General features: G+C 48.7%; 10 protein-coding genes across 10 annotated transcripts; 3 read left to right on the top strand and 7 right to left on the bottom strand.

Annotated features, from left to right (window-relative positions):
* Aspvir_008186 (WD40 repeat domain-containing protein) lies at positions 1–1,321 on the bottom strand (the record flags this gene model as incomplete). The annotated part of the gene is made up of 5 exons (XM_043271362.1): positions 1–53; positions 109–864; positions 933–1,013; positions 1,067–1,112; positions 1,178–1,321. 5 exons carry the CDS (start codon positions 1,319–1,321, stop codon positions 1–3), a joined length of 1,080 nt encoding a protein of 359 aa, XP_043127297.1.
* Positions 1,322–1,698: 377 nt separating this feature from the next.
* Positions 1,699–2,598, top strand: Aspvir_008185 (TRAPP complex core subunit BET3; the record flags this gene model as incomplete). Its single annotated transcript, XM_043271361.1, has 4 exons — positions 1,699–1,736; positions 1,912–2,131; positions 2,211–2,402; positions 2,479–2,598. The coding sequence occupies 4 exons, from the start codon at positions 1,699–1,701 to the stop codon at positions 2,596–2,598; spliced, it is 570 nt and encodes a 189-aa protein (XP_043127296.1).
* Positions 2,599–5,596: 2,998 nt separating this feature from the next.
* On the top strand, positions 5,597–8,205 carry somA (putative cAMP-dependent protein kinase pathway protein (Som1); the record flags this gene model as incomplete). The annotated part of the gene is made up of 5 exons (XM_043271360.1): positions 5,597–6,079; positions 6,135–6,286; positions 6,354–7,632; positions 7,703–7,969; positions 8,035–8,205. 5 exons carry the CDS (start codon positions 5,597–5,599, stop codon positions 8,203–8,205), a joined length of 2,352 nt encoding a protein of 783 aa, XP_043127295.1.
* Positions 8,206–9,143: 938 nt separating this feature from the next.
* Positions 9,144–9,470, top strand: Aspvir_008183 (uncharacterized protein; the record flags this gene model as incomplete). The annotated part of the gene is made up of 2 exons (XM_043271359.1): positions 9,144–9,149; positions 9,198–9,470. The coding sequence occupies 2 exons, from the start codon at positions 9,144–9,146 to the stop codon at positions 9,468–9,470; spliced, it is 279 nt and encodes a 92-aa protein (XP_043127294.1).
* A 549-nt stretch (positions 9,471–10,019) lies between these two features.
* Positions 10,020–11,906, bottom strand: Aspvir_008182 (uncharacterized protein; the record flags this gene model as incomplete). Its single annotated transcript, XM_043271358.1, has 4 exons — positions 10,020–10,309; positions 10,392–10,934; positions 10,987–11,326; positions 11,436–11,906. 4 exons carry the CDS (start codon positions 11,904–11,906, stop codon positions 10,020–10,022), a joined length of 1,644 nt encoding a protein of 547 aa, XP_043127293.1.
* Positions 11,907–12,634: 728 nt separating this feature from the next.
* Aspvir_008181 (uncharacterized protein) lies at positions 12,635–14,679 on the bottom strand (the record flags this gene model as incomplete). Its single annotated transcript, XM_043271357.1, has 5 exons — positions 12,635–13,767; positions 13,832–14,044; positions 14,163–14,206; positions 14,279–14,525; positions 14,583–14,679. The coding sequence occupies 5 exons, from the start codon at positions 14,677–14,679 to the stop codon at positions 12,635–12,637; spliced, it is 1,734 nt and encodes a 577-aa protein (XP_043127292.1).
* Positions 14,680–16,125: 1,446 nt separating this feature from the next.
* Positions 16,126–17,570, bottom strand: Aspvir_008180 (RNA-binding protein; the record flags this gene model as incomplete). The annotated part of the gene is made up of 4 exons (XM_043271356.1): positions 16,126–16,924; positions 16,983–17,126; positions 17,183–17,287; positions 17,365–17,570. The coding sequence occupies 4 exons, from the start codon at positions 17,568–17,570 to the stop codon at positions 16,126–16,128; spliced, it is 1,254 nt and encodes a 417-aa protein (XP_043127291.1).
* A 5,296-nt stretch (positions 17,571–22,866) lies between these two features.
* Positions 22,867–23,756, bottom strand: Aspvir_008179 (general transcription factor IIH subunit TFB6 family; the record flags this gene model as incomplete). The annotated part of the gene is made up of 2 exons (XM_043271355.1): positions 22,867–23,366; positions 23,423–23,756. 2 exons carry the CDS (start codon positions 23,754–23,756, stop codon positions 22,867–22,869), a joined length of 834 nt encoding a protein of 277 aa, XP_043127290.1.
* Positions 23,757–24,676: 920 nt separating this feature from the next.
* Positions 24,677–25,648, bottom strand: Aspvir_008178 (putative ribosomal small subunit assembly protein; the record flags this gene model as incomplete). The annotated part of the gene is made up of 2 exons (XM_043271354.1): positions 24,677–24,685; positions 24,740–25,648. 2 exons carry the CDS (start codon positions 25,646–25,648, stop codon positions 24,677–24,679), a joined length of 918 nt encoding a protein of 305 aa, XP_043127289.1.
* Positions 25,649–26,054: 406 nt separating this feature from the next.
* Aspvir_008177 (recombinase DMC1) lies at positions 26,055–27,580 on the bottom strand (the record flags this gene model as incomplete). The annotated part of the gene is made up of 9 exons (XM_043271353.1): positions 26,055–26,122; positions 26,171–26,333; positions 26,384–26,406; positions 26,471–26,898; positions 26,949–27,052; positions 27,119–27,214; positions 27,291–27,346; positions 27,400–27,436; positions 27,542–27,580. 9 exons carry the CDS (start codon positions 27,578–27,580, stop codon positions 26,055–26,057), a joined length of 1,014 nt encoding a protein of 337 aa, XP_043127288.1.
* Between the last annotated feature and the right edge of the window lie 415 nt (positions 27,581–27,995).

Below are 27,995 nucleotides of genomic sequence, written 5' to 3'. Positions count from 1 at the left end.
TTATTTTCCAAGCTCACCAAGCATGAGCATCCGGTCTGACGATCCGGATACAACTGCGCGACAGGGTTAGCCACTGGAGAAGGCATGAAACAGATTCGGTTGACTCACTTATGGGCTCATTATTCGGCGAGAATCGCACGTCGTTGACAGTGCCTTTGTGTCCAGGAAGCTTATATAGAAGTTTCCCAGACCTGAAGTCCCAGACCACAACACTTCGATCGCCACTACCAGCTGCAATCTTTTCACCCTTTGGATCCCAGCTTGCCCTGATCAGGTTCTTTTCCAGCCCCATGGGGGCACCATCGTATGTCCTGATGTGTCGATTTGTTGGGGCGAAGGGCCGGATGTCCCAAGTGCGCACCGTGGAGTCATGAGAGTTGGAAAGCAGTGTCTGCGAGTCCGGCGAAATCTGCAGGGACGTGATGGTGTCCGTATGGCCAGCCATGGAGTACACGATAGATTTCTTTCGCAAGTCCCAGACGTGAATTGTATTATCAATACCTCCACTGTAGATTTCGTTTCCTGCTTCCGACAGAGCTACTGCGGTGATGGGTAGCTCTGTTTCGAGATATTCAATAGCATGCTTTTGTCTTGGGTCCCAAATTCCGATGCAACCGTCGTCGCTCGCGCTAACCAGAAGCTCCTGGCCTCGTTTGCTGATGTCAAGACAATTTATAATCTCCTCGTGCCCAACGTGGCGTCGTATTCTCTGTCCAGTTTCCAAGTCCCAGCTCGCTAGCGTCATATCCGCCGATGCGGAGAAAACCGCCCGTGAATCTCGCGACCATTGTAAATCCAGAATCGCCCCACGATGGCCGGTCAGAACGCCATAATTCTCGCACTGCCCATATGTGTTCCAAAGTACTGCGGGTTGGCAGAAGAAGCGTCAGAAATCATGCGTAGTAGAACGCTGAGCTTCAGTTACGACTCACATATAGACCGATCCATCGACCCAGACGCAATGTGCTGTGCTGTGGGGTCAAATCGCACGGTGAAGACCTCGCCAGAATGACCTGCGAATACGGTATTAATGCAAAATCCAAGCCGTTCTAGCCTTGTGCCTCACCTGTCAGTTCCATAATGGGGGCGTCAAGCCCACTGGTGCGAGGAATCTGCCATAGTGATCAATAAAAAGGGCTCTTCAAGGTCGCTAAGCAGTAGTCCAGGGGTTACATACTGCTTGCACAAGAGTTCCATTCTGAGCTGAAGATTTCACAACAGCCGTCCCAGCATTGATATCCCCGTCGGACTTCTTTCGTTTGACCACAAGTTGATTTGAGGAGCCAAAGGCTGCTTGTGCTGGTCTTTTCTCGCCCGACATCACTGCGGTAGAACGCGTTGACTTGATATTGTGACGAACCTAAGCTGATACAGAAAGCAACAAGACGGGAACAAGAAAAAAACAACAGGTCGAGCGGCAATTTAAGGCGGATATACTCAAGAACAGTCTACCGTCATCGAGCAGTTAGTCTTCTGCGCAAGTTCCCACAAGCGCCTACGAGCATATTAGACGCGTTAGCCGCTAACCTGCGGACCCATAGTGCAACTCCGCCTGCATGCTCATTGATCCACCGACTCCAGCGGGGTTGTAGATTATCCACATTTGACAACTGTCTCAACTGAATCACACAACCTGCAGGCTGGGCAAGAAACCGATCATTCTATCGGATCTAAGATTATTTGGATGCAAAGCTAGACATGTCATCCTCCACGAAGGTGTCCCGGATTGGAGAAGAGTGAGTCTGATTGTTTTGTGTTGTCGCATCCAGATGTTGAGTACCTTGGCTAACCATCCCAACATAGGCTCTGGAAGTCAGTAAGCTGAGCGCCTCTACCTACCCTTGAAACGCTTATTTGCAGCTCGCGAATTTTGCTGGGGGCAAGTGCACCAACTGATGTTGCCAATTTTAGGACGAGGGTTGACAAGGTTAATGCGGAGCTGGTTACTTTGACTTATGGAACAATAGTCGCGCAATTATGTCAGGACTACGACAGCAACTATCAAGAGGTCAACAAACAGCTGGACAAAATGGGTTATAATATCGGTATGCGACTGATCGAAGATTTCCTGGCCAAGTCTGGCATGGGCCGATGCGCCAACTTCCGAGAGACGGCAGATATGATCTCAAAGGTATGAGGTGATCATACCTGCATGAGATTCACATGAACATAAATAGAGTCATAGTCACTGACAATTTCCGCGGGAATAGGTTGGGTTCAAGATCTTCCTGAATATCACGCCCACAGTCACGAACTGGACGAGCGACAACAATCAGTTTTCTCTCATTTTCGACGAAAACCCTCTGGCGGACTTTGTGGAGCTTCCCGACGACGGAAGAGCACAAGACGAACTGTGGTTTTCCAATATTTTGTGCGGTGTTTTAAGAGGTGCACTCGAAATGGTAAGACGCAGCCAGGAGGCAGCATATGCATGAATGTTAGCACTTCTAGCAGCTGGATTTCTGACGTCCCACTTAGGTCCAAATGCAAATTGAGGCCCACTTTGTCAGCGATGTTTTAAGAGGTGATGATACCACGGAGATGCGAGTATCATTGGTCCGATACATCGAGGATGAGATGCCGCCGGATGAGGAATGATTTGAAGAGGAGCATTCGAACGGGGCGAGTGGGGCACTTTTAGACTATCAGGGCGTCTGGTGTTCTGGATTTATGCGGTTCGAATCATTCATGCCCATGCAATTACGATTATTGAAAAAAAATAGCCACTTCTTCTTCCAGGCTGGTCGAAACTCGCTCGGCCGGCGGTTCCAAGACGAGGGTTCTGCCTTACGCTATGGAAAACGCAATCCAAAGTTGAATTCAACTAAACATCTTTCCCAGAGACAATACTTCACTATATAAATCTGTCGGCAGTTGAGAGATCACAGATGCAGCCATCTAGCAACATCAACCTATTGATGTATGCTGGGAATTATTGGAAGAATTCTACCAGACGCTTTGACTGATTTTCTAGCGAAATAGAATCCGAGGCAGCTACTAGCGACATTGCCAAAACGTCACAATGATGATTTCCCCATATAGGACCACCATTCCTTGAAGATGCGTATATACTAGCCTAGGGACCGCACTCCGCCTACGATCCTGGCCTGACATGAGGAGAACTTCCTTCTATGAAATGATCAGTGTCTCCCTGGCAGCTGTCTCAGACAGCTCTGGTCTAACCACTGATCTGCTCTGTGTTGTATCTGTTCCCCTCAATCTTCAAAGTTTGAACACAATTGACCTCCCCGCAACAAGGAATAGAAGGTCTCGCTGATGAAAGCCGCCGATCCAACGGCGATATATTCAGAAAGTGGTCGAATATGGGGTATGTATGCCCGTCTCGCTGCCTCTTGGAGCTCTGTTATCGCCTCCTCTTCTGCTGTGGTCTCTGCTTCAACAGCCGCGTGCCTGTTCTTCGATTTGATTCTTGAAGGAGTAAGTTTCCAAGAGTATCTAAAAGGCGGACAAGAGATTGGAAAAGCAAAGTATAAAGCAATATGGGTTGATGTTGCTAGATGACTGCATCAGTAAGATAACCCCTGTATTTCTGGATGATCGCCATTGTCAACCTTAATACTTAGCTGAAAAGCCTGAAATATGAATACAGTCAATACACGACGGGAAATGGAACCCATCCACGGACAGATTCTGTGGAGATTCAAAACAAATGATGAATTAGAAATTGGCAAACCACTCTGGAGGACATCCACGACTATGCTTGTACTACTACACGGACTGATCGGGCAAAGATATTATGAGACGCGGTTTCCTGTGTTATGATCATCGTGTCTGGGGAAAATCACCTATCATCTGATGACATCTACTATGTAGATACCTCATATGGCATCGCGAAGAGACAGAGGATTGCCACAAGACAGACTTGACATCTCAATGTCCGAAGCAAGTAGTGAAACTGCACAGCTGTACATGTCTAATCCAGTATGATAGCCACAAAGTATCCATCTCATAGTCTGGTGGTACCTACCTACCTACCTTAGGTATGTCCTTGCTGGTATTACTGATGGTTCCTAGCCACCGGTAATGTATTCTCAATACGTCTTTAGTTTCTTCCAGCAGACTTCCAGACTGTTATATGTGGTTGCATGCCAGGATAAAAACTTCTCTGCTAATAATGATATAGCTTTCATTTGTATCCTGCTATCCCTCCACACTGATTCCCCCAGCCTATCTTCTAAGTCATGGAAAAATCGCTCACTGTTATGCTTCCGTTACGATGTATAACAACTGTTGCATATTCGGAACAATGATGTTGCGAGAATCATCCGCGCGATACATCCAGATATTCCAACCTGCCACTTTTCTCTCTTTTCTTTACCTGTTTTTTCCCTCATCAAATTTATTGATGAGTCTCATTTGAGATTCGATCTCAATGAACCCAAAGATTTAGATCTCTGTTATTTCTTGTTGTCATCCATCAGTTCATATCGCCTTAATTTTTTTCCCATTCTCGCTTTGTAAAGTATCGACGGAGTCCCGTTTCTTCGCCTCTCTGGGTTGCATGCTCAGAAATACGCGAGAACGCCGCATCTCCCAGCCCTCCCGCCGAGTTCCGCACCAGTTAATCCGAGCCGAACAAGCGATTTACGCCCAGCCGACGTGCCACTGAAGGTAAAGGTGAAAGCCCAGCACCACCTCCAGGAACCGCGCTGGTTATCCACGTCCTCCCACCCACCAGATCACCTCAGATCCACCGACCGCTTCACACCTTGTCCTAACCTTCGCCTCTTTTCCCCCCTCCTCCTCTTCCTCCAACCGTTTCCTCGTAAGATCGGCCGGATTTGCCGAATCCACCGTCATCTCTTTCTTCCAGAGCTCATCGAGGTATTTCCGTCTTGAATTCTTTCCTTCGTTCTCTTTTTCTCCCCAAGTGGTGCCCGTCGGGGCATGATTTGACCTGCCTCCCCTAAAGCGCCGCACCCGTCCTCTCCTCCATCTTCTTGCGCCTCTCGCCCCTTCTTGTCGCTCATCGAAACCCCCCGACTAATCTTATCGCGCACTTTTCCCTCTGGCTGTTCTATTACTCTCCTCGCTTTTGTCCCAATCTTACCCAAGATCAATAGATCCCTTAAGAAATCCCACGTACTGTGCCATACTGGTTTTTTTGTACCCCGATTGCGCTTGAAAAGCATCGATCGTTACAATATTGTCCCCATTTCGCGTCTGCTCCTGAGACAATCACACTTGTTTTTCTTCTCCCAGTGGGTAGTCATTGTTGTTCTCAATTTGCACTCGCATCAGCGCGGTATCTGACTTACATCGGTAGATTTGTGGACGCTATCTGAAGTTGGTTCGGGCATATCGACTTCTGTTCTCTATCTTATATTCGTGCTTGATTTGGAAAAGGGAATCACCCAGAGCCATTGTTTGTTGAGTTCGAAGCGCCGGTCACTTCGCCTTCTCCTCCTATCTTCCAGTACCCCATACCACCAATCCGCACGCGCGCCTCGTCTTCGATCTGTGGTGAGATATCTCGCCTCGAGACTCTGGATGCGCACTGAAACAGAATCTCACCAACGGCTTTCATAAGGGACCAACAACAAGCGAGGGTGGCCAGACTCCTCGCAGTGCCACCATGAATCAGATGAATGTGGGAATGAATCCTGGGGCCGGGGGCCCGGTTGGTGGTGTTCCTATGATGAATAACGGTTCCACGGCTCCTCGTAACGATGGAAATGTGAACAACATACCTGAGACGATGATCAACAACCTCAACACCTACATCTACGACTATTTTCTGAAACGTGGCTATCATGAATGTGCAAGGGCTCTCGTGAAAGATGAGTCGATCAAATTGAACACTGAACCCCCAACAAAAACAAGTCCGGGTCACCGTCGTGAAGACATGAATGGTGTCGAAGGCGATGCGATGATGACCGATAGCAAGGACGGTGATAAGATTAAGATTCCTGATGACCTTCCTCGACCTAATCTCGCCAGCGAAAGTCAACAATCCTCTTTCCTCTTAGATTGGTTCAGTCTGTTCTGGGATTTCTTCTGGGCTCAGCGCAAGAAAGGGAACAGCAACGACGTGAGACAGTATCTCCAACACACTCAGGTACCTCCCCGCTCCTCTTGCTCCGGATGAAATGGGTCTAATTGGTATTCGGTAGAATATGATGCGGCTAAGAGAGCAGCAACACAACCAATTCTTGCGGCAACAACCGGCGATTCCCGGACAGATGGGTCCCCTCAATATGCGCCGCAACGGCATGGTCCCTGCAAACCTTCAGAAGACCGTATTGCAGAATAACACCGGCGGACTGTACGTATCCTCTTTAGAGTCCGGCTGTCTTGCGCGAGAATCATATACTGATTGAATGTTTAAACAGTTCGCAGCAGCAAATCGCACAGCTTCAGAAAAACCAGCAGATGCACATGATGCAGCAGATGCAAAGAGAGCATTCTGACATGGACATGAACGGACACCGCCCACAATCTCCCTCGTCTGCGGAAAATGCGCCTTCGCCCTCGAAGCGGCCACGCCTCGAGAACGGTCCTATGAACGGGCAACAGTTGGCGCCCAATGGGCGGGGTCAGGGACAAGGCATGCCGGGTCAGCCGAACTCGCAAGCGCTATTGATGCAAAATGGAATCAACCCACGGGCGATGAATCCGGCTCAGTTTGCGGGTTTCCAGCAACCAGGTCCTGCTGCTCAGCAAAAATCCATCCAGGTATATGCTCAGAACTTAGCCCTTCATCACTCACGCTCAGCACTGAATAACCAGGGCATTCCGAATGGCTTAATGAACCCCGGTGTCATGCCGAACCAGACCGATCTGGTGCCTATGCCAGACGGCCAGGGTATGTATCCGATGAACGGCGACTACTACGGCGCGAATGGTCAGATGGCCCAGGTACGGGCTGGGATGCAGACACCTGGCGGTCAGCACGGTAACCATGCTCTCCAGGATTATCAAATGCAGTTGATGCTGCTTGAACAGCAGAATAAGCGGCGTCTCATGATGGCTCGTCAAGAGCAGGACAGCATGTCTCGTACTGATGGCCAGCCCCCAATGCCTGGGCAACAGGGCTTGCCTCCAGGCGCCTCTCCCCAAGGCAGCAGGGCAGGCACGTCACCAAACCCCAACGATCAGATGAAACGAGGTACGCCGAAAATGCCTCAGACTGGTCTCCCAGGATCACCAAGTGCGGCAGACGCCATGGCTCAGAACCGTGGATCGCCGGCTGCGATGAATTTCAACGGCGGCCAGATGCCTCATGACATGGCTGGCGGACAGTTCTTCATGAAGGGCATGCCGGATGCCATGGCCGGTCCGAACGGTATGCGTCCGCCGAGCTCTAATCCGGCCTTCAGCGGACCTCAAATGGGCCAGCCCATTCCGGCTGGAGCAGTCGGCCGGGTTCCGAGTGGCAATTGGCAGCAGCAACAGGGTCAACCCATGGCACCACAACAATCTCCGGCCCAGCAACCTCAATCTACTGGGACGCCTCAGACTCAGAACTCCATGCCGCCTCCTCAGGCTCCGCCGGCTGGTGTCAACACTGGTCGGGCGTCTCCTCAAACCCAGAATGCTGCTCCTCCGACACCTCAGCAGACGAGTAAACCGGCACCGAAGAAGAAAGAGCCCAAGGACACTGCACGGAAGGTATGTTTTTACATCCCAATTTTTACTAAATCGACTGTTTTTGTTTTACCTGTATTGAACGCAATTCTAGCGAACCACAAAGAAGCAACCCGCTGCCGCTGCCGCCGCCGCGAACACGGCTGCTACACCCTCCTCCGAAGCCGAACATCCTCCAACCACACCCACTCCGTCGACGCCGATCACTCCTCAGCATCCTAGCTCCTTCAACAAGGCTGGACCGAATCCGACGACTGGTGCTCCTCAGCAGCCAACATCGGCACCAGCACCTCAGCCTATTGTGCAACAACCACCCCCGGATCAGACCCAGCAGTCTTTCAATGACCTCAGCATCCCTGATGTATGATATTTCTCCATTCCTTCGTCCAGGTCCCGTTGAGCGATGGTTACTAATTCAGACAACAGGCGTCTGCGTTCAATCTTGATTTCAGCGCTCTAGAGAACCCCGATATCCTTGAGAACTTCGACTTCGACACCTTCCTCAACACTGATGCGGATACTGCTGGATTCGGATTTGACCCAAACATCTCCTATCCAACAGATGGTGTTGAGACCGGTGCCGGAGATGGCTTATAAATGAGTCCGTCGGTTCTTCAGTTTTGAAACTCCATTATACCCTTGCTCTGTACATTTCATAAACTTTCCAAAGTTGTGCCCAACTTGTGCTATTCGGTTGCTCTGTTATTCTTCTCCTTTTCTCATTTCCTTTGTTACTTGTCTGTCGACATGATTTGGATACTTGCTGTGAGACTGGCGTTGGTCGTATTCTTCCATGCATATCCCTTCCTTTTTTGCAGTTTATTAAGACGCCTTCCACTGTCTTTGATGGCATCTGACTCACCTGGGTATCTGTGACTATGAGCCTCCTACATTCTTCTCTTTTCCTTCTCCCACTTTACTTTCTACCTCGTTACTTAATATTTTATTCTCGTGAGTTTCCGAATGGGCAGCAAGTTATAACTAAACATAAATCCTCTTTGTCCCTTGAGAATCTATTAAGATTCTCTGCTCAAAATGTGCCTTTCTTCTATCCCCTTTACTGTTCTCTTACCCTGCTTATCTTGAGCTTCTTTCTTTGGTTGTCTCCTGTTTTGGCTCCAGTCAGTGGCTCCTGTACGTTGCGGCGTTACGTGATGAGACCCTAGTCAAGGAGAGGATTCTCTCCGGAAATGGCTTATGAATTGAGGAAGTTGCAGACCTTCAAACATCTATTCTCCTAGTCGGTTTCTCTGCCTTTACTGATCCTGGAAGGCTTTTTGCGGAGAATCGCAGATGTAGTTTCCTAATAGTATTTTCCTTTCCTTAGCCAGCAATTCAGGAAGAAAGCTGCGTCCTTCTGGAGGGTGTTATCCACTTCCTAACAATTCTGACGATAGCTGTGGTGGCAGCACTATCATCCGCTTGCTTTTCATAACTCTATCTTGAACTAGGACTTTGCCAGCCCTTGCTAGGCTAGACACAGCTCAGAGAATGCTCAGGCCGAGTGCTGTCAAGAAAGTGCATTGCACAAGGTAATGGAGGTAGGGCTTGCGGCAGATGGCCTTTAACAAACCAGTTGATGGTAGCAGGTCCTAGAACACTGGAATGCTTGGGAAGTCACCGACCTCCTAGCCCAGTTCAAAGAATGCTGCGACCTGGCCGTCCTGCTGGTCCTGAGCAATGGGACCCCAGAGGACTCCTTTAACTTTTTCAATGTTCATATCATGACTGTTGTCCACGCGTTGCGAGTATTATGGCATTACTTCCTCATGGACTGCCATGTCTCCATCTTGAAACAGTATGCGCTCTTTGGAATCATGACCTATATCTACCAGTTGCGGCCCCGCTTCTCCCTTAACTAGATTGAAGCCGTCAAGGTAGACGGCTGCGAGTAGAATTAGATACTCCCGTTCCATCTTCGCAAGCATAATTCATGTCCCTGTTGGATTGAACAAAAGATAGGCTTTCACAGATTGTATGGGTGGTCTAACCCACCTGTGATAGCTCACGACAGTTGGCTGTATGAAATAGCCGAATCAAGGGACCTTAGCTTGGTCATGGATTCTAGGCCTCTTGTACTACTCTACACGTCCATGCAGAAATGGTAAGATGAACAACGTGGTCTTCGTAGCTATCTCTTCTAGCTATCAGTGCCGGTCCAAGCGACTCTCACTTGGGTCTATATCCATCTCGGCTCGGAACAAAACCCGCAACACCCTGGCCGTAACCCTCCCATCCATCAAATACAGTCACATATTTGATAGCCACCTTGAGGTAAAAGTTGTTCTTGCGCCCAAAAGTCTCCTCAAAGACCTTTGGGGCCCGCACCACTTTGAAGAAATGGCCATCCAGAGCCTACTTGTGCGTCAATGCGACATCAAGGACTCCACTCCGAGATGGAGATAATCTACTTAGCGGCTAATGCTCCCCCAGTTTCTGATCCTATCACTCTCTTTTGCTGCCTCATCTTCCAAGCGAGTATCTTCCCTCACCATCTCGATGAGGTATGTAATCACTTTTTGGGCACAGGCCTCTTTGGCTTCGGACATGCTGCCTTTGGACTCTCCGATCGGACTTGCACGACGCAGGAAGGGGTCATTATTGAAATACGCAGCGGCCTTGTAATCGCCTTCCCTCCAATGGCCGTTGCTCCTCTCAATCCGCAATTCTGGAGTTTCTAGAGAGAGGAGTTGACATATTCCTATTCCCAAAAAGTCAGTGTGAGGACAAGCAGTAGTAGAAGGGAGAGGTGGAGTGAAATAGCAATGACGATGAGACCTTACTCTGAAGTTTTCCTGTGTGTGTCTCCCAGCCCCTCTCCAATTCTGACTTGAGCTCCCGATAGCTGACGCTCCATCTCTTTTCTACGTTTTCCTCGTGCTCTTCAACTGGTGCCAACCTAGCGTTGCCCGCCAAGGGTAAAAGGTTGGCGTTGACTCTCTCAGAGCTGCTTTTGAACCCTCGCTTTTTGGCTTGGCCTTTGTTGGCATGCTCCTCACCAAGCCTTTTGCGGGGACCTTTTGAACTATCGTTCCCGTTGCTTATACCCGCTTCGAATGTTTCTCTGGGGACCACGATTAATAGGCCCTCGTCGAAATTGCGTAGCGCGGCCGCTCCGCTGATGCCGTCCGGCGGAAGTTGACCAAACGTCAGAAGCGCATACAGGGTCATTTGGGCAGCGGAATTCCTTGAGTTCCACTCCTGAGTATAATGCTTGAGCACTCCAAAGCGTGAAAAGTTGGCTACTTGAGCCTCATGGCGACATCCTTGCTTGTGATTGTACTTGGTATATGTTGGTTCCGGCAAACCATTCTGAATGCAGTAATCTGTCAAATCAGGTCATTAGCTATCATCACAACGTGAGGATTTGTAAGATACCTTTCAAGATGTCCGTCCAATCCCACCCCATCGCTAGAGGGCAGTCCATCGGCTCAGGCGGCACCCTCCAGGTGGTGTAGCGGTTCTGCAGCTTCTCGAGGGCCTTACGGGCCATAGCGCTTTTGGCTTGGAGGGGGGTATGGAAGGTATAGTCCGACTCAAAGGTTAGCCCGTACAAAGTCAACTTGCCTTTCCAAAAGCCACGCTTTTTGCTAGAGTCACACTGAAACTTTGGAAGCAGAAGGGCCTGTATTGCCAGTACACCGAAGTAGTAAAGGACTTTGTCGATGCTAATGGTGGATATATCCAGAGAGGCCAGGGGCAGGCACTTTTCCGGGCCCTGCATTGAATTTCCGTCAGTTCGAAGCATTACTGATATTCTGATGGGATAGAGATGAAGAAGGTATCCTAGAGGATTCCTAGCTCTAGCTCGAGTGAAATAGGCTTACCTTCTGAAGTTCAAATACCACGCATGCCCGCGATGCACTAGCTGCAACTGGCACAACACTCGTTACCCCCGACATTTCGGTCTTGTCAGGGGCGATGGCATCGGAAGCAAGTAGCCCGGGAGAATTGACCTGCTCTTGTTCTCCTCGTACCACAACGGCTGAAGCCGCAAGGGCTCCTTCTGCGACGGTACGAGGAGCATTTTCGTCGGCATCTAACTCCATCTTGCAATCAGAACTAGTTGGATTAGTCTTCTCAGAGACGTCAGGAGCAAGGCCCCCAGAAGGTGAAGCATTCAACAGGCCAGCTGAACTTGACGCCCACTGAGAAAACCCTCCACAAGCCTGAGGGTGACGGAACGTGAAACCAATCTGATGACTAGGTCCAGATTGATTGCTGGCTTGGTGAGGCGTACTGGAAGGAAACGAGGTGACGCCAAAGGCGAGACGATTGTTCTTCTCAGGGGAATCCATGCCGAAAGATGATTTATTGGGATGAGAAAAGAGGAGGATATGATATGGAGCGGAAGGAGAGAGACAAACACAAGTTGAGATGGACTGTAAGCATGTGGGTGAGTAAACAAACAGAAGGAGTGAATGTGTGAATACGCAGAAGGCCCCTGTAACTAATGTAGAGGCAGCAGAGATCATGCAGGTGATCTCTGCCATCTCACCTCGGGTTCCTGCTGTTTTTACATTCCTACCCTATGAGCTAATGCACTGTATCTAGCAGTAGCAGAACAGCCTGTGAGGGCTCTATAGGGAACTTGATGATGCAAACCCAGAAGGGAACAGGATGATGAGCTGATTCGGACTCGAATTAACTTGTCTGGATTGTTCTAGGAGTGCATGGATCTTCACTAGGTAACTGTCAAGTGTACAGTCTTTTGCCTTACAGACCATACGGACATGGTAATTGTATCTACTATGGAACCGTTGATGAAAGCTGGGCTGACCAATTGAGCATAACAAACACATTTCTCTGATGGAAGGTCCATCAATAATCACCTCTCTACAACACCAGTCAACCTTGTCGTCAATAATAATATAGTTAGAAGCATATATAACAATCAATGAGTGTGGATTCTTTGGAAAGCATGAGCCTGCAAACGTTGCAGACATTGCAACCCAAGCAACTCTCGAAGGATACATCACCCCTCAGCTGCTATTGACACTCAGGAGCATCATGTTGGTGGCCCGAGTTAGTCAATCTCAACTGTATCAGCAGCAGTGTCGATAATCTGAAGTTTCGCATCCAGAAAGTCATCAAAGCCTGCGTTTTGATCGTGATCTTCGACCACGGTCAAGTTCTTGGACGGACTGAGGAGCAGCGTCTCCTTTTCTGCAATGAGACTCACACCTCCACGAGCAGAACCCGTGGTAGAACGGCGTCGTCTGGACTCGATGGGTGTCTCGAAATTTCCACTTGTGCGCACGGTGAGTTTGGTAGGTGTACGGTCGACCTTGTCATTATCCCGGCGTATTATCTCGCTAGAGGCCTCATTCTCCTTATTATCCGAAGTGTTTCCCTCCTTCCTACTCCTGATCTGTGTAGTTGGACTAACGTGCAATTTGCAAGTTGCTGTAGCTTCCAGCAATCCCTCGGCAGGGAGATTGGATTTGACGCTGGAACCAGAGACGCTTCTGGATCCTGGCTGCGAAAGCTCCTTCAGAATCGATGGGCGCCTTGCAGTCTTGACACAAGACGATGAACGCTCTTCGGCAGTAGCAGAAAGCTTAGGAGCCACAGGAGGTAGTGATGATGGCGTATTCTTGGGTGCTTGAGAATTGCAGGCTAGAGGCTTTGGGGGACTGACTCCCTCGAAAAGTTGAGAATACGTTTCCTCATCAATAGGAGCAACAATGCTTGGTTGCTTGCTATGCTCGTAGCTTATACCGGTCATGTTGGATATAGCGCGGCTGCTGGATGAACTGGAAATATAATCAGGCATATACACGTCCTCCCAAGATGGTCTTGCCCCTCGATGGCGTGCAGCGGGGTCAAGGATGTGTGGATCGATGAAAGGGTCCGCTATGAGAGGTTCTTGAGTAGGCTGATATGTCCAAGTTGTTTCCCTGTTGCTATTTTGCCACTGAGGTGGGGGAGGTGGTGGATAATTCCTATACGGCCAAGCCGTATAAGCTGCCGGGTTACTGACTCGGTTGCTGTTGGCTACCACGCTTCGATTCTCATGTCGAGTGGGCGAGTGGGCGTGAAGGTCCTCTTCTTGCTTTGCACCGCTCATAACGCTTCCAGCATTGTATTTGAAGACGCGCTGCCCACGGGACCACATGCCAGAATTAGGCCAGGCAATGTTAGAGCACTCTAAGACTTCTGCTCTGGGATCAGCCCAGATCACTAGTTTAGAGGGAAGAGAAATCAGTCAGAAAGTACTTACGCAGAGGCGCATGCTGGAAGGAAAACGCAATTAGATCCTTGACTCTCTCGAAGGGAGGGTTGCGATTTGGCCGAGCGAATCCTTCAGCTATAACCACTCTGATCCTGCCATGCAAGTCTCCAGCTTCCCAATGTCTTTGTTCCAGAATCTCTTGGTGGAAGGGTGGGAAACGAAGGTAGTCCTGATCTCCGTTCTTATCGACATCTTTAAGGCCTGTCAGAGTACTCTCAGAAGAGGATGAGGAAGGGATTCCTACGAGAACTGAGTTCTGGATAGAAACGGAGCAATTAGTCATCTTTAATGTGTATAAGGGATGAGAAGCCGAAGTTACCAATAATATGCGGCCAGTTAGTTCTCTGCCCGAAAACACTTCCTCTATCACACATTGTAGATCAATTTAGCACATTTCTTGAGCTTAAAAGGGTTGTAACAGATGAATGGACTTACGAAACACATAATCCATCAATGAAGATCCGAATCTCGAATAGCAAGGCGTCATCTGGTTGCATCAGACTCTCCATTAAAAGGCTAGGACGAGGTTTGTCCCAGCTGTGAACAGACACTCGAAACGGGGTATTCTGAGGCAAACTCGGGATGAAAGTCGTGAGGACTGGCAGTTGGACTACAGAAGCTCGCGGCATGAAGTAAGAGCCAGGATTGACGATGGCAGCACTGTTGATATACGGAGTCTCCACTGTAGTGGCATGAGTGAGGGATCGACGTCGTACTTGCTGGCTGGATTGGCACCGACCTTCCTCTTGGGTCACGAAACATTGTGTCCTGAACTCCTGAATCGGCACCTTGGAGCTCTCAGGGAAGAGCAGCACATCCCAGTTCTCGTATCGCATCCTGAACCTATGCGGTTTCGAGTCTCGGGAAGAATGAGAGCTGAATCATGAAGCTGGGTTCTGTAGAGAATACTGGAGTAAATGAAAGCACATGCAGGTGCTGACCAAGGACAAAAAGAAAAGTCCTGAGTAGCTGACCTCGAAGACGATAGTCGATGGCGAAAGAGGTGAAGGTGAAGACAAAAGCAGGCGATATTTAGGTACCAATGGGTGCTCCTGCTCTACTAAGCAAGTTGGGAATAGAATTTCCAAAATCGGAAGGAGGGCGTGGAAAGAGGTCAACTGACGACACTCTGGGCCCAAACACTTGCGCCCTTATTTCTTGCGATGAAACATGGTATAGGCGAAAGTCTTTTACTATGATAAGGCGTAGTGAGAGGGATGGAGCGGCAATAAGCGTATTGAAGGCTATCTATTTCGCTATTCCGATTTGTGAAGAGGCAACGGCACATGAACTCAGCGAGCTAGTCAGTAAAGGGGGAATCATCCGTGAAGGGCAGACAAACGATAGGAGAGTAAACGCCAGACGCGAATGAATATCGAGCAACAGAAGACCACTCCAAGAGCTGCAAAGAACCAGAAAAGTTACGAACGCTTGCATATACTTGGAAAGCCCAGAGACTGCTCGCACTCGCGTAACAGACCGCCGCCAACCCTTTAACAATGATGCAATCGAGGCGCCGAGCGAACTTCATAGGCACGCGAAGATTGACAAACGATGAATCCTCCGTGGGGACTACAATGGTATGATGATGAACTGATGAGAATCCGCCTCCTTCTCAATGTCTGTGGAAAGCACCCGGCTTCATGGTCAAAATAGACCTCTTGCGCACAAAAAAAAGGGTTAAATGAGTGGGAAAAAAAAGATCTTCCATGAAACCTAAATCGAAGAAACAGCAGGGCAAACAAGGGTGTTGTACAGGCCATTTGTCTAGCAAAAAGTATGGCGTAGCATCCTCATAGCGGAATACGATTGAACTTGATTGCTTCATGAGAAAGACATGAGAGATGAACTTTTCGCAGAATGCCTGCCCGAAGAGTATAGGAGACAGGAGGAAAGACGAAAAAAAGGGTAAGGGTGAAAGCGCATAAACAATTTGAATTGCTGTTACATGAGCAACGTAACCTAGGGGCCGAATATGACGAGAATAGAAGGGGACATCGGGGCATGGGTGAACAAGGGAAACATCAAGAAAGGGGTAATGGCATGATGAAGAACATTGAGATAGGTTTAAATAGAAAGAGCTTAATCTTGCGGTGAATAAAGCGCTCATACGAGATCAAACGAGTAGCACAGGAGAGAATGCCCATCAAGAGCTATAGAGGGGAGCCTTCGCAGTAATAAATAGCAAACGTGTTATGACACAAAAGACCCATCGTTGGAATGACGCAAAACTCCTGCAGGTGCTTCAGAATAACGAACGCTTTTTACTGTACAAGTCTTCGTTAATCAAACTGAGCTTCATCGGATGATCGAGGGGCTTCAGAAGTATTATTGAGACTACCAACCTTCATAGGCGCGAAACCACCGTACTGGTGCGCTGGGGGCATGCCCATAGAGGGGTACATCGGAGGCGGGGGAGGAGCAGGGCGGTAAGGGCTGCCAGCGGGGCCGGAGTTGTTCTGAGAGCGACCCCAGCTGAGACGCACACGAGAGTTACCGATGGGGTATCCCTGCATCTGGTTGATGGCCATTTCCGCGGCGTGGCGCTGAACGAACTGAACGAAGCCGCAACCCTTTCCAGGAGGGATCTTGACGTAGGTGATCTCGCCGAATCCCTGGAAGAAAGAGCGGAGTTCATCCTCGGTGACATAACCAGATAGTCCACCGACGAAGACGGTTGTGTTGTTAGGGTCAGTGAACTGGTTCATAGGCTGAGGAGCACCGTAGAATCCCATGGGAGGAGCGCCCATTGGGGGGTACATGCCAGCGGGACCAGGCATGCCCATGGCTCCGGGAACAACACCAGGACCCTTGTTCTTGGGAGTGGCGGTCGAGATGCGCATGGGGCGGTTGCCGCAGTAAACGCCCTGCATCTCGGTCAAAGCACGCTGCTGGTCGTTCTCGTCGGAGAAGCGAACGAAACCATAGCCACGAGACATGCCGCTGATGGGGTCGGTCATGATCTTGGCGGACTTGCAGGACGGGAATCGGTTCTGGAACAGGGAAACAAGGACGTATTCGTTGACTTCAGGGCCGAGATCACCAACAAAGATGGAATACTCGGGACCACGGTCGTCACGGCTGCACAAGTTAATCTCCGTTAGATCCAGGTTCACATTGTACAATGTACATAACTCACCTTCTATCAGCAAGACCGCCGCCAGTGGCCCAGTTCAGCTTGAACACGCGGTTGGTGTTGGGCATGGGGGTCCCGTTCAGAGAGAGGGCCTTGGCAGCAGCGGCAGGGGAAGCGAAGTCGACGAAGCAATATCCGGCATTGCTCCTACTACCAACATTAGGATCGCCTTCAAGAGTGGAAGGAGTTTCCCATAAACTCACCCAGAAAACTTGTCACGGATCATCTTGACATTGACCTGCTCGCCCATCTGGAACCACAGGTTGCGGATGAAGTTCTCATCGATCCAAGGCTCAAGCTCGCCCATCCTGAACCGTGGTCAGCAAAAAAGAGCACACATCTTTTCGAATATGCGCATAAGCGCGATGATCGAGGCCAAGCGTACCAGAGAGTGGTCTTTCCATCATTGCCTTGCTGAGCCACGGGAGCGGCCGAGGGCTCGCCGGGGGCAGGACCCTGGAAAGAGCCAGTGGTGGGGTCAGCCTGGCCGGTCATGGTGGTATCCGCAGTAGCCGGAGCGCCTGAAGCAGCAGCAGCAGCGTCGGCCGACGGGTGCTGGTTTTGGAAAGAGTCAAAGTTTTGGAAAGACATGTTGACTAAACTCCGACGGTCGTAAAGATAGGAATCACGTTAACGTTATCTGGAAACATAGCAATTAGTACTAACGAGAATCGCGTAAATAGCTTCCATCGAATGTGATGATGGCGTGAGGGCGCAGAAGTGGGAGAAAGGTCGAGTTGGCGACTTTACGTACCTCGAAACTGAAGTTCAAAGCACCAAATCTTTCTATCCCGAAAACGGCTCGTTCAACCGAAAATTCGTTGGGAGTCGTTAAGGAGAGAACAGCGTACGCTCGTTTATATTCGAAAGAAAACTAATTCGCTCCCTGTCACGAATACACAAGCAGTTGTTAGTAAAATGAGGATTTAGGAGTCGAGATAGAATTGACGCAATGATGGATAACAGTTCAGAAAATCACAACAGGAGTGCGATTGAACCAATCATTTGACGAGCGCCTTCAAAGTGAGGCTGGAGATCGCAGAATTTGAGAAACGAGCGCTGAGTGATTGAAGTTGAAGTATAGATGAGGCAGATACCGGCGATCGATCCCCAAAGCATGTCATTCAATGTTGAGGCACGAATCCCCGTTATTCGACTTAGCGCAGCGCTCTTCACTGATTCACTAATGCCAAGACGAAAATTGCAGCGACTGAAGCTCCAAAAGTGACGGAAAAGATGGAATGCTGATTTGCTAAGCGAAGCGACCGAAACAGAACCGATTGAGTATTGTGAAGCGTGAAGTAGCGTCTCCGCCGGGTTGCGGCCGCTTTCGTCAAGGTTGGTTCAAGTTCACTCCGGTTGCGACCGTCCCCGCCAATTCAGACAGAAGGTTTTCCGTAGGACCAAAAGCCATAACAATGGATTGTATATTTGACAAAGACGAAGATACGATCGAAAGACGTTATGAGTTGGTCCGACTGTCCGACATCATCGGGCTCCTCTCTGTCAAGGCGAAAAAAAAACGCGCAGGTGATGGGCGGCGCCAACGGACACTCTTAGACGAACCTCGTGACCCCCGCGCGGTATTCAAGAGTGACGGCGAGGGAATTGAGCCGTGAAAGAATGTAGACCCCAGAGCAGAAAGTCTGAACTTCAAAGGTGCACCACCGCTTTTGAACAGTAGGGATGGTATATGAGAGGGAAGAGGGCCCGATAGGGACCGTGCGGGGCGACGTAATGCGCAAAGAAAATTCATTATGGCTTACCAGGTATATCAAATAGAAGCGCCTTTAAACTTGACTTCTTTTCGCAGAGGCAAAAAAGAAAATAAGATATGCGATCGATTGGCGTGGCGCGAAGGCGAGACTACTCGTTTAAGACAACAACGAGATGAGAGACACCAAGGACGATGAAGACCAGCGAAGTGGAGAAGTAAAAAGTGAAGAAAAAAGTGAAAAAGGCACAAGAAGAGGTAACAGAACTATCGCAAACCGACTCCGTCTTTTCCGACAAGAACAAGAAACAGGAGAAGGAAGGAGAGAGATTACGAAGAAAAGAGAAGAGGAGGGGTAGAAGAGTCAGATATTCTTCAGACGATGAAGGAGGGGAGAAGAGGGAAAAGAAGAGGGAAAGGGAAAATTGGGAAGAATTCCTGGAGATAATAATTACAACCAACCAACCAACCAACCTAACACAGGCAGGTAGGGCAGACCCGAAAGTACCTAGACGCAGAGAATAGCTTACTTAGACGAACGGACAAACGAAACAAGATTCAAAGAATAATAATTTAGGTATGTGTAGTTAATAAAGTAATAAAAATAATACCCTACCTTACAGGCTTGAACACCATGGTGGCCTGCCTGGAGGAGAGAATTGGAAAGAGATGAGGGGCGCATCATCTTACAGTACCAATAATGCCAGGTGTGGGACAGCATTTTGCCGAATCTTTTCTCGCTTTCTTTCAAAACTGACAATACTAAAAAATAACCAAAAAAAAAAAAAAAGAGATCATTCTAAATTACGATGCTATTTTCCTAGTAGTAGCATTTATTTTGCCAACCTAGGCTCCTCGTCTATGTCTTTGTTAACCACTCAATGCCAACATAGATAGGGTTTGTGGCTCAGGCGTTCAGGCTTTCAAGCGTAATAATGTAGATACCTGCCCAGGATAGTCCTAGCCTCCTACAGTCCTACCTTTAGGGCCCTGCCGCTCTAGGCTGTAGCCTGTAGGTGTCTATCTAGGTAGCAGGTACAGTCTAGCGCACTTCGTAGATCTGAATTTCACGGTGGGATCGCGGCCTTACTGGGTTTTACCACAGTCGCTTACATATGGCGTAAAGTGCATACCAAAATTCAGGTACCTACCTCACTCGGACTGTGCGACCACCTACAGGTACTATGTCCCTCATCTAGCGATGCCCTGATCATGATGCCTAATACTCTTCCACTCGGTAGATGGATAGCTCGGCTATGCGACAGTATATCTTGGGATACAAGGACGCATCCAGATCAGAATGAACAGTTCTAGTGACGGTCCATTCCACAATATCTTTGGTCAAGACCTCGGCCAGTAACCTTTGGTCAGGTAAACTGCTAAATAATTCGTTAGGTACACTACACTAATGATATCATTGGTTGAATCTGGATAGGAGGTTTGTTTAGTCTACAGATAAAATTCTCCAGCTCAAGGCTTAGGGAACTCAAGACGACCTACCGACTTAGAGTAGTTCATCCAGGCTGTAGATGAAGATCAAGCGATATGACGAATATCATCTACAATTGAGACATCCGTCCTTACTTTCACTTCAAGTTGTAGCAAGCACTGTACAGTAATATTACAGACTGGTCCAGATTCAAGGTAATATTAATAATGCTGCTGCACAGAATCTGCAAGGATCTGAACCAATGCACATGCAGTCTGGGGCTAAGGAACCCCAAAAGGTTTTTTTTCATCTTGTTCTTGCACTCTGACTCGTCGAGGTCCCATCCGCGTCCATGGATCTTATCGTCATAAGTGTTGGTTTTTATGGCTCCGCCTCTGTCTCGGTCATTCGAACGGGTTGAAGAGCTTGAGGAAATTTTGCAGATCGGTTAGATACCGTTCGCAGCCACACCAGTCATGGCTTGGGATTAGATTTCCTTGACTCCGCCTACAGTGTAGAAGCGGAAAGGTGGACTCAGCTTGGAAGTGTAGGTACCAATCAGTGTCAAAGATTCTTATGTCTTTTGTACAAGTCAGTCACGGCTGAACATCTTTAGGCTCTAAGAACTCGAGGACAAGGAATGTGGCCTTAGCAAACTCTTTCAGCCATGAGTTTCTGGCCAGGACCGATACCCGAAGAGAGAGAATGAGGTCTTTGAACTTTGAAAGCTGAAAAAGGACCCACTTCTATGCCCCAGAGCCATGGTCGATGGTTTCATTATTACCTTATGTGTACGGCACCGGAGCTGTCTGTCAATACATATATTAAGAAGCAAGGTAAATCCATTGATAACTGTAGTTCCTACCAAGAGGCATAGGCATAGTAGTGTCTAAGCCAGCAACCAGCAGGCAGCGCCCTATCCACGCCTGACAGTAGGTATCTTTGAGATACTTACTGTACAACTTTTTCAGGTCCAACCTACGTGAAAACAGTGAGGGAAGGAAGCCAGCTGAACTCCACCAACAACCACATCCATGAAATAATTGGAGACTTTGGTATGATTGTATCATTGGCTGGAGCCTGCAGTCCAACATTGCCTTGGTTAAGCTACCTGAACAGTAAAATTTCGGTATGCGTTCTGGTTTCCTTGTACGGCCTAGCCTTCTGGGCACTGTAAGGTACGCGTCCAGCCAAAGAAGTAGAGATTGGCGTTCTTTGGAGTTACAGACTTCAGCCTCATGAGTTTCCAGTACAAGGATTCATAGTCCTGCATATCTGTGCTCCGCAATTGATATTAGTATTTAGTAGTATGATTAGTATCAAATCCCAAGCCGTGTCGTAACTCGGTTCTTTGACATTCGAGAAGCCTTCTCAATTCTTACTTCGTCGCACGCGTACGCGACGCGACCCCTGTCAGTTCAGGATTGATACATACGCGATGGCCTCTCCGGCTTTTAATTGAACACCACAAATATCAATGTCATGTAGCAGTAGGGACTTGAACATGAGTAAGGGACATTACACAAGCACAGCATTCGGCTTCGAATTCCGTTCAAACTGTGGTGGATGCATGACATCCCTACTTCTAAGATTGTCGTCCTTGCAGACTGTACCGACCACTGCCTTACTGAGCCGTGAGCATCACCCCGTACGGAGGGTTGAGTTTGACATTCAGAGAACGTTCATGGCATAGCTTATTCTTCCATTCTCAATGGAAAAATCAACTCTGAAGTCACCTGTGACATTGAGCATCCTTTCCCATGCCACAATTGCGTTAGATAACTCGTACTAAGTCTGTAGATAGTGGGTGGAATACCAATTTCGTACCCCAGGATGCAAGGCCCCTTGCAGATATTTCGACCCTCAACTCATGCAAATGCCCACCTGGTCTTGGATGCGTCTGTCCGTAACCTAGGTATGCGTTCCGTACCAGCCTACCTAAGGTACCTTACACATGGAACATTAGGTACTAAGGTATGTATTGTCATAATTTAAGCTGCCTCAGGTTTGCTTCTTGGACGCACTGCCAACTTGTCACAGCTTCCAAGGATTTTGTCTACATATTATACGGACTCCGACTCAGGCAAAAGTCATCGTGCTCCTCAGGGCCATCTTTCATCCGACAGATCATCCATCCAAAGCACATTTGTAATGTAATAATCGAGCCATGGGACGGATACACTACAATGTTGTCCAACAAGCCGACACTTAATCAGTCATCACACCACCCAACAATGACACCAGAAAGATAGAATATACTGATGGGATTTAAAATATCAACCTCGAGTATTCCTTGCTCTAGGGACAGTCGAATATACTCTCATAACAGCTGGAACGCTTTGAAACGGTTTATAGAAGGTGTCCTGCCTTTCTCAACCAACCATACTGAAACTTTCAAATCTCGCTTTGTTCACGAAGTGGGGGGTGGTCTTGTCCACTCTCCTAGAAAACTCTTTTCGTTGCTGGCACCAGCTCCATCAAGTGTTTGGTACGCGATTTCCTTGAATCATGGGAGAACAGCGGTAGCGACTGAGCTAAGAAAAGGAAGAAAGCGGATTGCGCCGGCTTGTGTCGATAGCGAGCGTTGTTTAGCGTAGCTTATCAGATTCAACCGAGTACATTCCCAAAAACGAGCACTCACTGGGCCAGGCGACCCCAGGTTGAATTGGACATATTGAGACCAGTCTACTAATTACTAATTCGAATTCTGTCTAGAAAAGCGAGTGCAATATCTTTCAATTCACCTATGCTTCTTTCGACTCACCAGCTGCAAAATTACTATCGCAGAACTCGCCCGCTTTCCCCAATTCATCCCCGAGCAGTTCAATCGTCCTCTCGTAGACCTTGGCAGTTTCCATCTCCCACCTCCCAATACTTTCGTACTCTTCCGTACCATAAGCACCATCCTCATCCTCATCTTCATCATCACTCGAGTTCTCGTCGTCGTCGTCGTCCTCCCCCTCTTTGGACTTGTCATTCTCCCTGGCTTCCACAACAGCAACCCGACATGTCTCTGCAATACTCTTAATCCGCACTTTCTCCGTCATGGAGACGAGGTTCCGGTTAGTTTCGAACCCAGACAGCGGAGCCCCGGACTCAACATCTTCCCCAAGCAGCAGAGAAGCAAAGACTGAGTCCAGCTTTCTCAATAGGCGGAAAGCCGGCTTGGGCGAGAACGGAAAATCCGGGAGATACGAGTTGACCAACACAGCCAGAGATATCATGTACGGTATTTGCAGCGATGCTGGGAAACCGTCAGTTGAAACTTCGTTTTATTCGATCATTTCGACAAAGACATACGTGTTCCGCTAACCCAGAGAACATCAATGAGTCCTTCGATATCCTTCGCTACTTCCTGGAAGCTCTCGTAGCCTCTTTCCGGGTCTTGCTGTGACTGGTCGTCGTATGTGCTGCTGAACTTCTTGGCGTGCCGCCGATTGATTTTCAAAAGTTGCGTGTCAATATGATTGATGACGGTCGTCTCTTTCATCGACCCTGCCTTGAGGGGATGGGTCCTTGGCTTTGGGAGCACGGGAGTCGCTGTTGAGCTCCACATAGATGACGGTGCAGGTGATGGAATAGATGGCTGCATGAAGCCCCCTGCCCCAGGGCCATCAGCTGCGGTTGATGCCATTGACGGTGATGTTTTGAGTAGGCTATAATAACACTCCAACTCTCGCGAATAGTTTATATTGAATGCTGTAGTTCTGAACAATGGTAGGCTCAAGGTGCAAGCTTCAATATATGTCCTCGTTCCTCGGGGCTGATATTCCGTTCAACCACGTATATGACTCAACCAGAAATACGATACGCCACTCTCATTATTCTCGTTTAAATTGGACAGTCCGTAGCTCACAAGCGAAAGTACGTAGCTGGCGATAATGCTTCAGACACCTTTGATCGGTCATATGATGTTGGGTTGAAGATGTCATTGCCAAGCCTTTCTGTTCAACTGGTCTGTGCGCAACTCCCATGTGGCTGGCTTATCATGTCTACATGGGATGAGAAAGACGGCAGGGTCTGAGTCGCTCGGTCTCAAAACAAGGGTGGATAGGTATCTATAGTAAGGCTTGTATAGGAGCAAGGATGAAGCAGCCCAGTACGAAATAATCTTCAACAATCGCCGGCATGGTGGATCCCGCGTTGTATTTCTTCTCGAACGTCCTAAGGTATCTAATATTTACCAGAAAAGCCTCAAGAATGTATACATCTATCCGGATAAAACGCGTTAGCATACTGTGATGGATGTGCCGAGGAAGAAGGCCAATATGGAGAAAAGGCTCCATTCTTCAGAGGTGAGAAGATTTCATTTATCGCTGGTTTTCGAAGGCATTGCATGACATCGAAATGAGTCTTGCTACTCTGGCCCCAGCGTGCTCATCATTGAATCGGGCAAGCGGAAAATGAAAGAATCGGAGAAGAATTGACTCACATGTACTCAATAACCTTCAGTCCTTTACCCTCTCTATCTTGCGAATGAAAACTTTTCGGGCCCAACCGTCCTAAACGCCATGCTAAACGAGATATTTTGTTGAACATATTGAACAGGGGAAATCACTCAGGCTGCAGAGTAGTCAGTCAAAAGGTACCAGAATACGAGCGAGGGAAATGACTCACTCTAATCTTTCCCTTGCGTCTCTTCATTTCTTCCAATTTCTTCCGGTCCTCATCAAACTTCTTCAGCAACTGGTTCTGTCTCTCCTTCCTCTTCTCACGCGACTGGAACCGGTAGAAGTCCTCCAGGCCCTCCTGCTTCTTCTTCTGCTTCTCAACCAGTGCCCGAGCCTCTTCTTCATGCGCAATAGACGTAAGCTTCGGCCCACTCGTGACTGTAATGAACCCATCCTCATCCGGCTCCTGAGCCCTGCGAGCCTCCTCACGCTTACGAGCCTCCGCAACCTGCGTAAACACAGTCATGAAGTCGTTCACCGTGCGAAGCAGGTCAGCCCGATTCGGGTAGCAGGCCTGACTGTGGTTGAGATACCGCTGGAGCCCCAGCGCAGGTAATCTATCCTCGATGCCTTCTCCCCAAACAATCTTCGCGCCCTTCTTTGCGGCCTTGGTCGCAGCTTTCAGACTGGCTTCCATGCTCGACTTGTCCGCGAAGACTACTACGGCGTGAGCACCGCTTTTTTGCAATTCTCTGTCCCATGTTGATGGTAACGCAATCTCGTCGGGTTGGTCCTGCAGTTCGTCTACCGTAACCCTCTTCCGCTTCCTGCTTTTCGAGACGCTTCCCTGTGTAATGGACACGGAACCTTTCTTCGTCGGAACTCCCTCGAAATGAACTTTTTCGACTCGACCCGCGGACAGCTGTGTACCGAACAAGTGGCGCAGATGTAGCTCGGTTGTGTCTATCGGCACATTGACGACAAAAAGAGAACGGGGAGAATCGGCGTCGGGAATGCGAGGCTCGTGAGGCCGGAGGTAGAGGTAATGTGTTGCAGGCTTTGGAAACGCTCGTGATTCGGGGAGTTGAACAGGCAGGATTGCGTAACCTGCTATTTCAAGAGACTGCTTCTTCATTTTGGTAGTCTGATAAAGATGGGCGACCGGCTGTCGCTACAAACGAGATAATTGCGCGGCGAAGAAATGCCTTCTTTTTGGTTACTGAGAAGTTTTGCTCTAGCGGAAAATTAAAAATAATTTTGGAAGGCGGAGACTAGGCGGAGTACCATGCAGGATCGACAACCCATAACTACATTGGAATTGCACATGGTAGATCCACTCGAACAAATATACCTAGGATGTCTCATAATAATCTAACGTCTGATCTCATACATGGCTTTGCTTTAAACTCCGGAAATCAACAATATTTTTAACAAGCTTCTGCCTTCCATCTCAATTGCCGCTCTCCCTCGCTGGGCGTGATATCCCGCATTGTAATCGTATCATCTTTTCTCCTATGCATTGAGGCCACCACTCTCAGATTTTAGACCTTGTCTGGATCATTAATACCACCGTTGGTAATCACATAGGTCGCCTCTCGCTCAGGGCAGTCTTTAGACGGTCAGGCCAGCTCTGTTGAAAGCGTCGGAAGAGACAAACCTGGAGAGTCCTGTATCTTTGCCACACGTTCTTCACCACGACCCTTGCGAAGGAGGACTCGTGTTGTGGATGCATGCGCAAGGACATGACCACCAACAGGCTTACGGCCATCAGCTCCCGCAAATAGAGCACTGGCGCCGGGGTCACTTTGGACTTGGTTTGTCTACAGATTGATGTGAGACTTGGTTCGCTGCAAAGAGGAAGTAAACATACCATCAAGACACAGACGTTGAACTCTGAGAGAGAAAATATCTGGATTAGTTCTGTAAAGTATCGTGCAGGATATTGGCAACTACAAACCTTCAGCCATATGTGCAAGTCTCATCAAGAACTGGTTCAGCTTTTGCTGACGGTCCGCGAGTTCTCCTCGTCCGCAGTAATCCACTCGGAAGCAGTTCATGATACTGTCGATTATTAACAATCTGTACTCGCCTCCAGCGAATTCTCTGCTCAGAGTATTGAGTAGTTCCAGCTGATGCTCGCTGTTCAGAGCTCGAGCGTAAGCAATATTTTCCTGAGCAGAATCGGGATCGACGCCAAATCTCTCTGCGATCTGAGCGATGCGCTCTGGTCTGAAGGTGCCTTCAGTGTCGATATAGGCGACCTTACCATCCGCACCACCCATCTCCTTAGGAAGCTGGGCGACGACAGACATTGTGTGAGACAGTTGCGTTTTACCGCAACGGAATTCTCCAAAGACTTCACTGATACTCATACTCTGGAAACCACTAGGGAGAAGTCAGAGAGGTGCAAGTCCGGTACAATCCCGGTAACTCACCCTCCGAGAATTGAATCAAACTGCTTGCTTCCCGTTGAGATCTTGACCACTCGCTTGCGTTGATGACTTAACTCCATAGCAGTTATGAAACCCGATGCAGCTGGCTAAGCAATGTCAGACGAGCTTCTCACTGTGACTCTCAGTGCAGGAAGCTTTATAGTAGTCCTTACCAAGCATTTTTGTATAGCCTCCTTGATCTTCTCGACCTTGACCTCGCTGAAACCCTTTATCTTAAGAAGCGTCTTCCGGGTGGCACCGTGAACCGACTTTGAAGAGAGTGAGTTCATATGAGGACAACACAACAGCATAGACGAAGCAGAGGTGGGGGGGGGGGGGCATTACAGCAACAGTATAGAAACCATTTGCCTTGAGCTTAGTGATATCTGCAGCGCCAATACCTTCAAGCACAGTCAGCTCGAGCGGGAATGTGCACCGGTGGGACAAGGTGTACCATGAGCCTGAATGCTGTCGATATCGACGATAAAGGCCTGGAGTGACTAAGAGTTAACCGTCTGTTGAGACCTAGCACATCGGTCGCATATAACACGACCTGGTTTCAGCAAGCAAGACAGGAAAAGGGAAGGAGACTCTACATCGTCGTTAAACTCATCCCCTGATTCCGATTCAGGCATGATGACTTGTCAAGTGCTCCTAATGGCTACTTAGAAGAAGATAATGATAGGATGATAACACCAACGATATATAGTAGGATTAGCAGGAGAGTGTGGAAGAGATCTGGCATAGGACTAGGAGGAAGCAGAAGACGCGAAGCAGACCGGTTGTCACGGGGTCTGGCCGTAACAGGAAACCGGCCTACAAGAGCAGAACAAACTCAATACAGAGCAGCCAAGTCTCAAATAGTACTAATGATGAAAGTAAAGACGAGCAGAGCACGGAGTAGATCATCCTCAAGACTTGAGGCTGCAGTGGGAGTGGAGGAGTCGTCCAAGGCCAACGCAGAGTAAAGACTCCTCGTAAAGACGTACCATAGCAGGAAGAGCAGCACTTCGGTGAAGTTGAAGTTTCATCTGTTAATTGATTCTGGAT

This window comes from Aspergillus viridinutans, assembly GCF_018404265.1.
Source record: "Aspergillus viridinutans IFM 47045 DNA, scaffold_6, whole genome shotgun sequence".
Classification (NCBI taxonomy): domain Eukaryota; kingdom Fungi; phylum Ascomycota; class Eurotiomycetes; order Eurotiales; family Aspergillaceae; genus Aspergillus; species Aspergillus viridinutans.
Note: the sequence above shows the minus strand (reverse complement) of the source record. Positions and strands in the feature narration are given on the sequence as shown.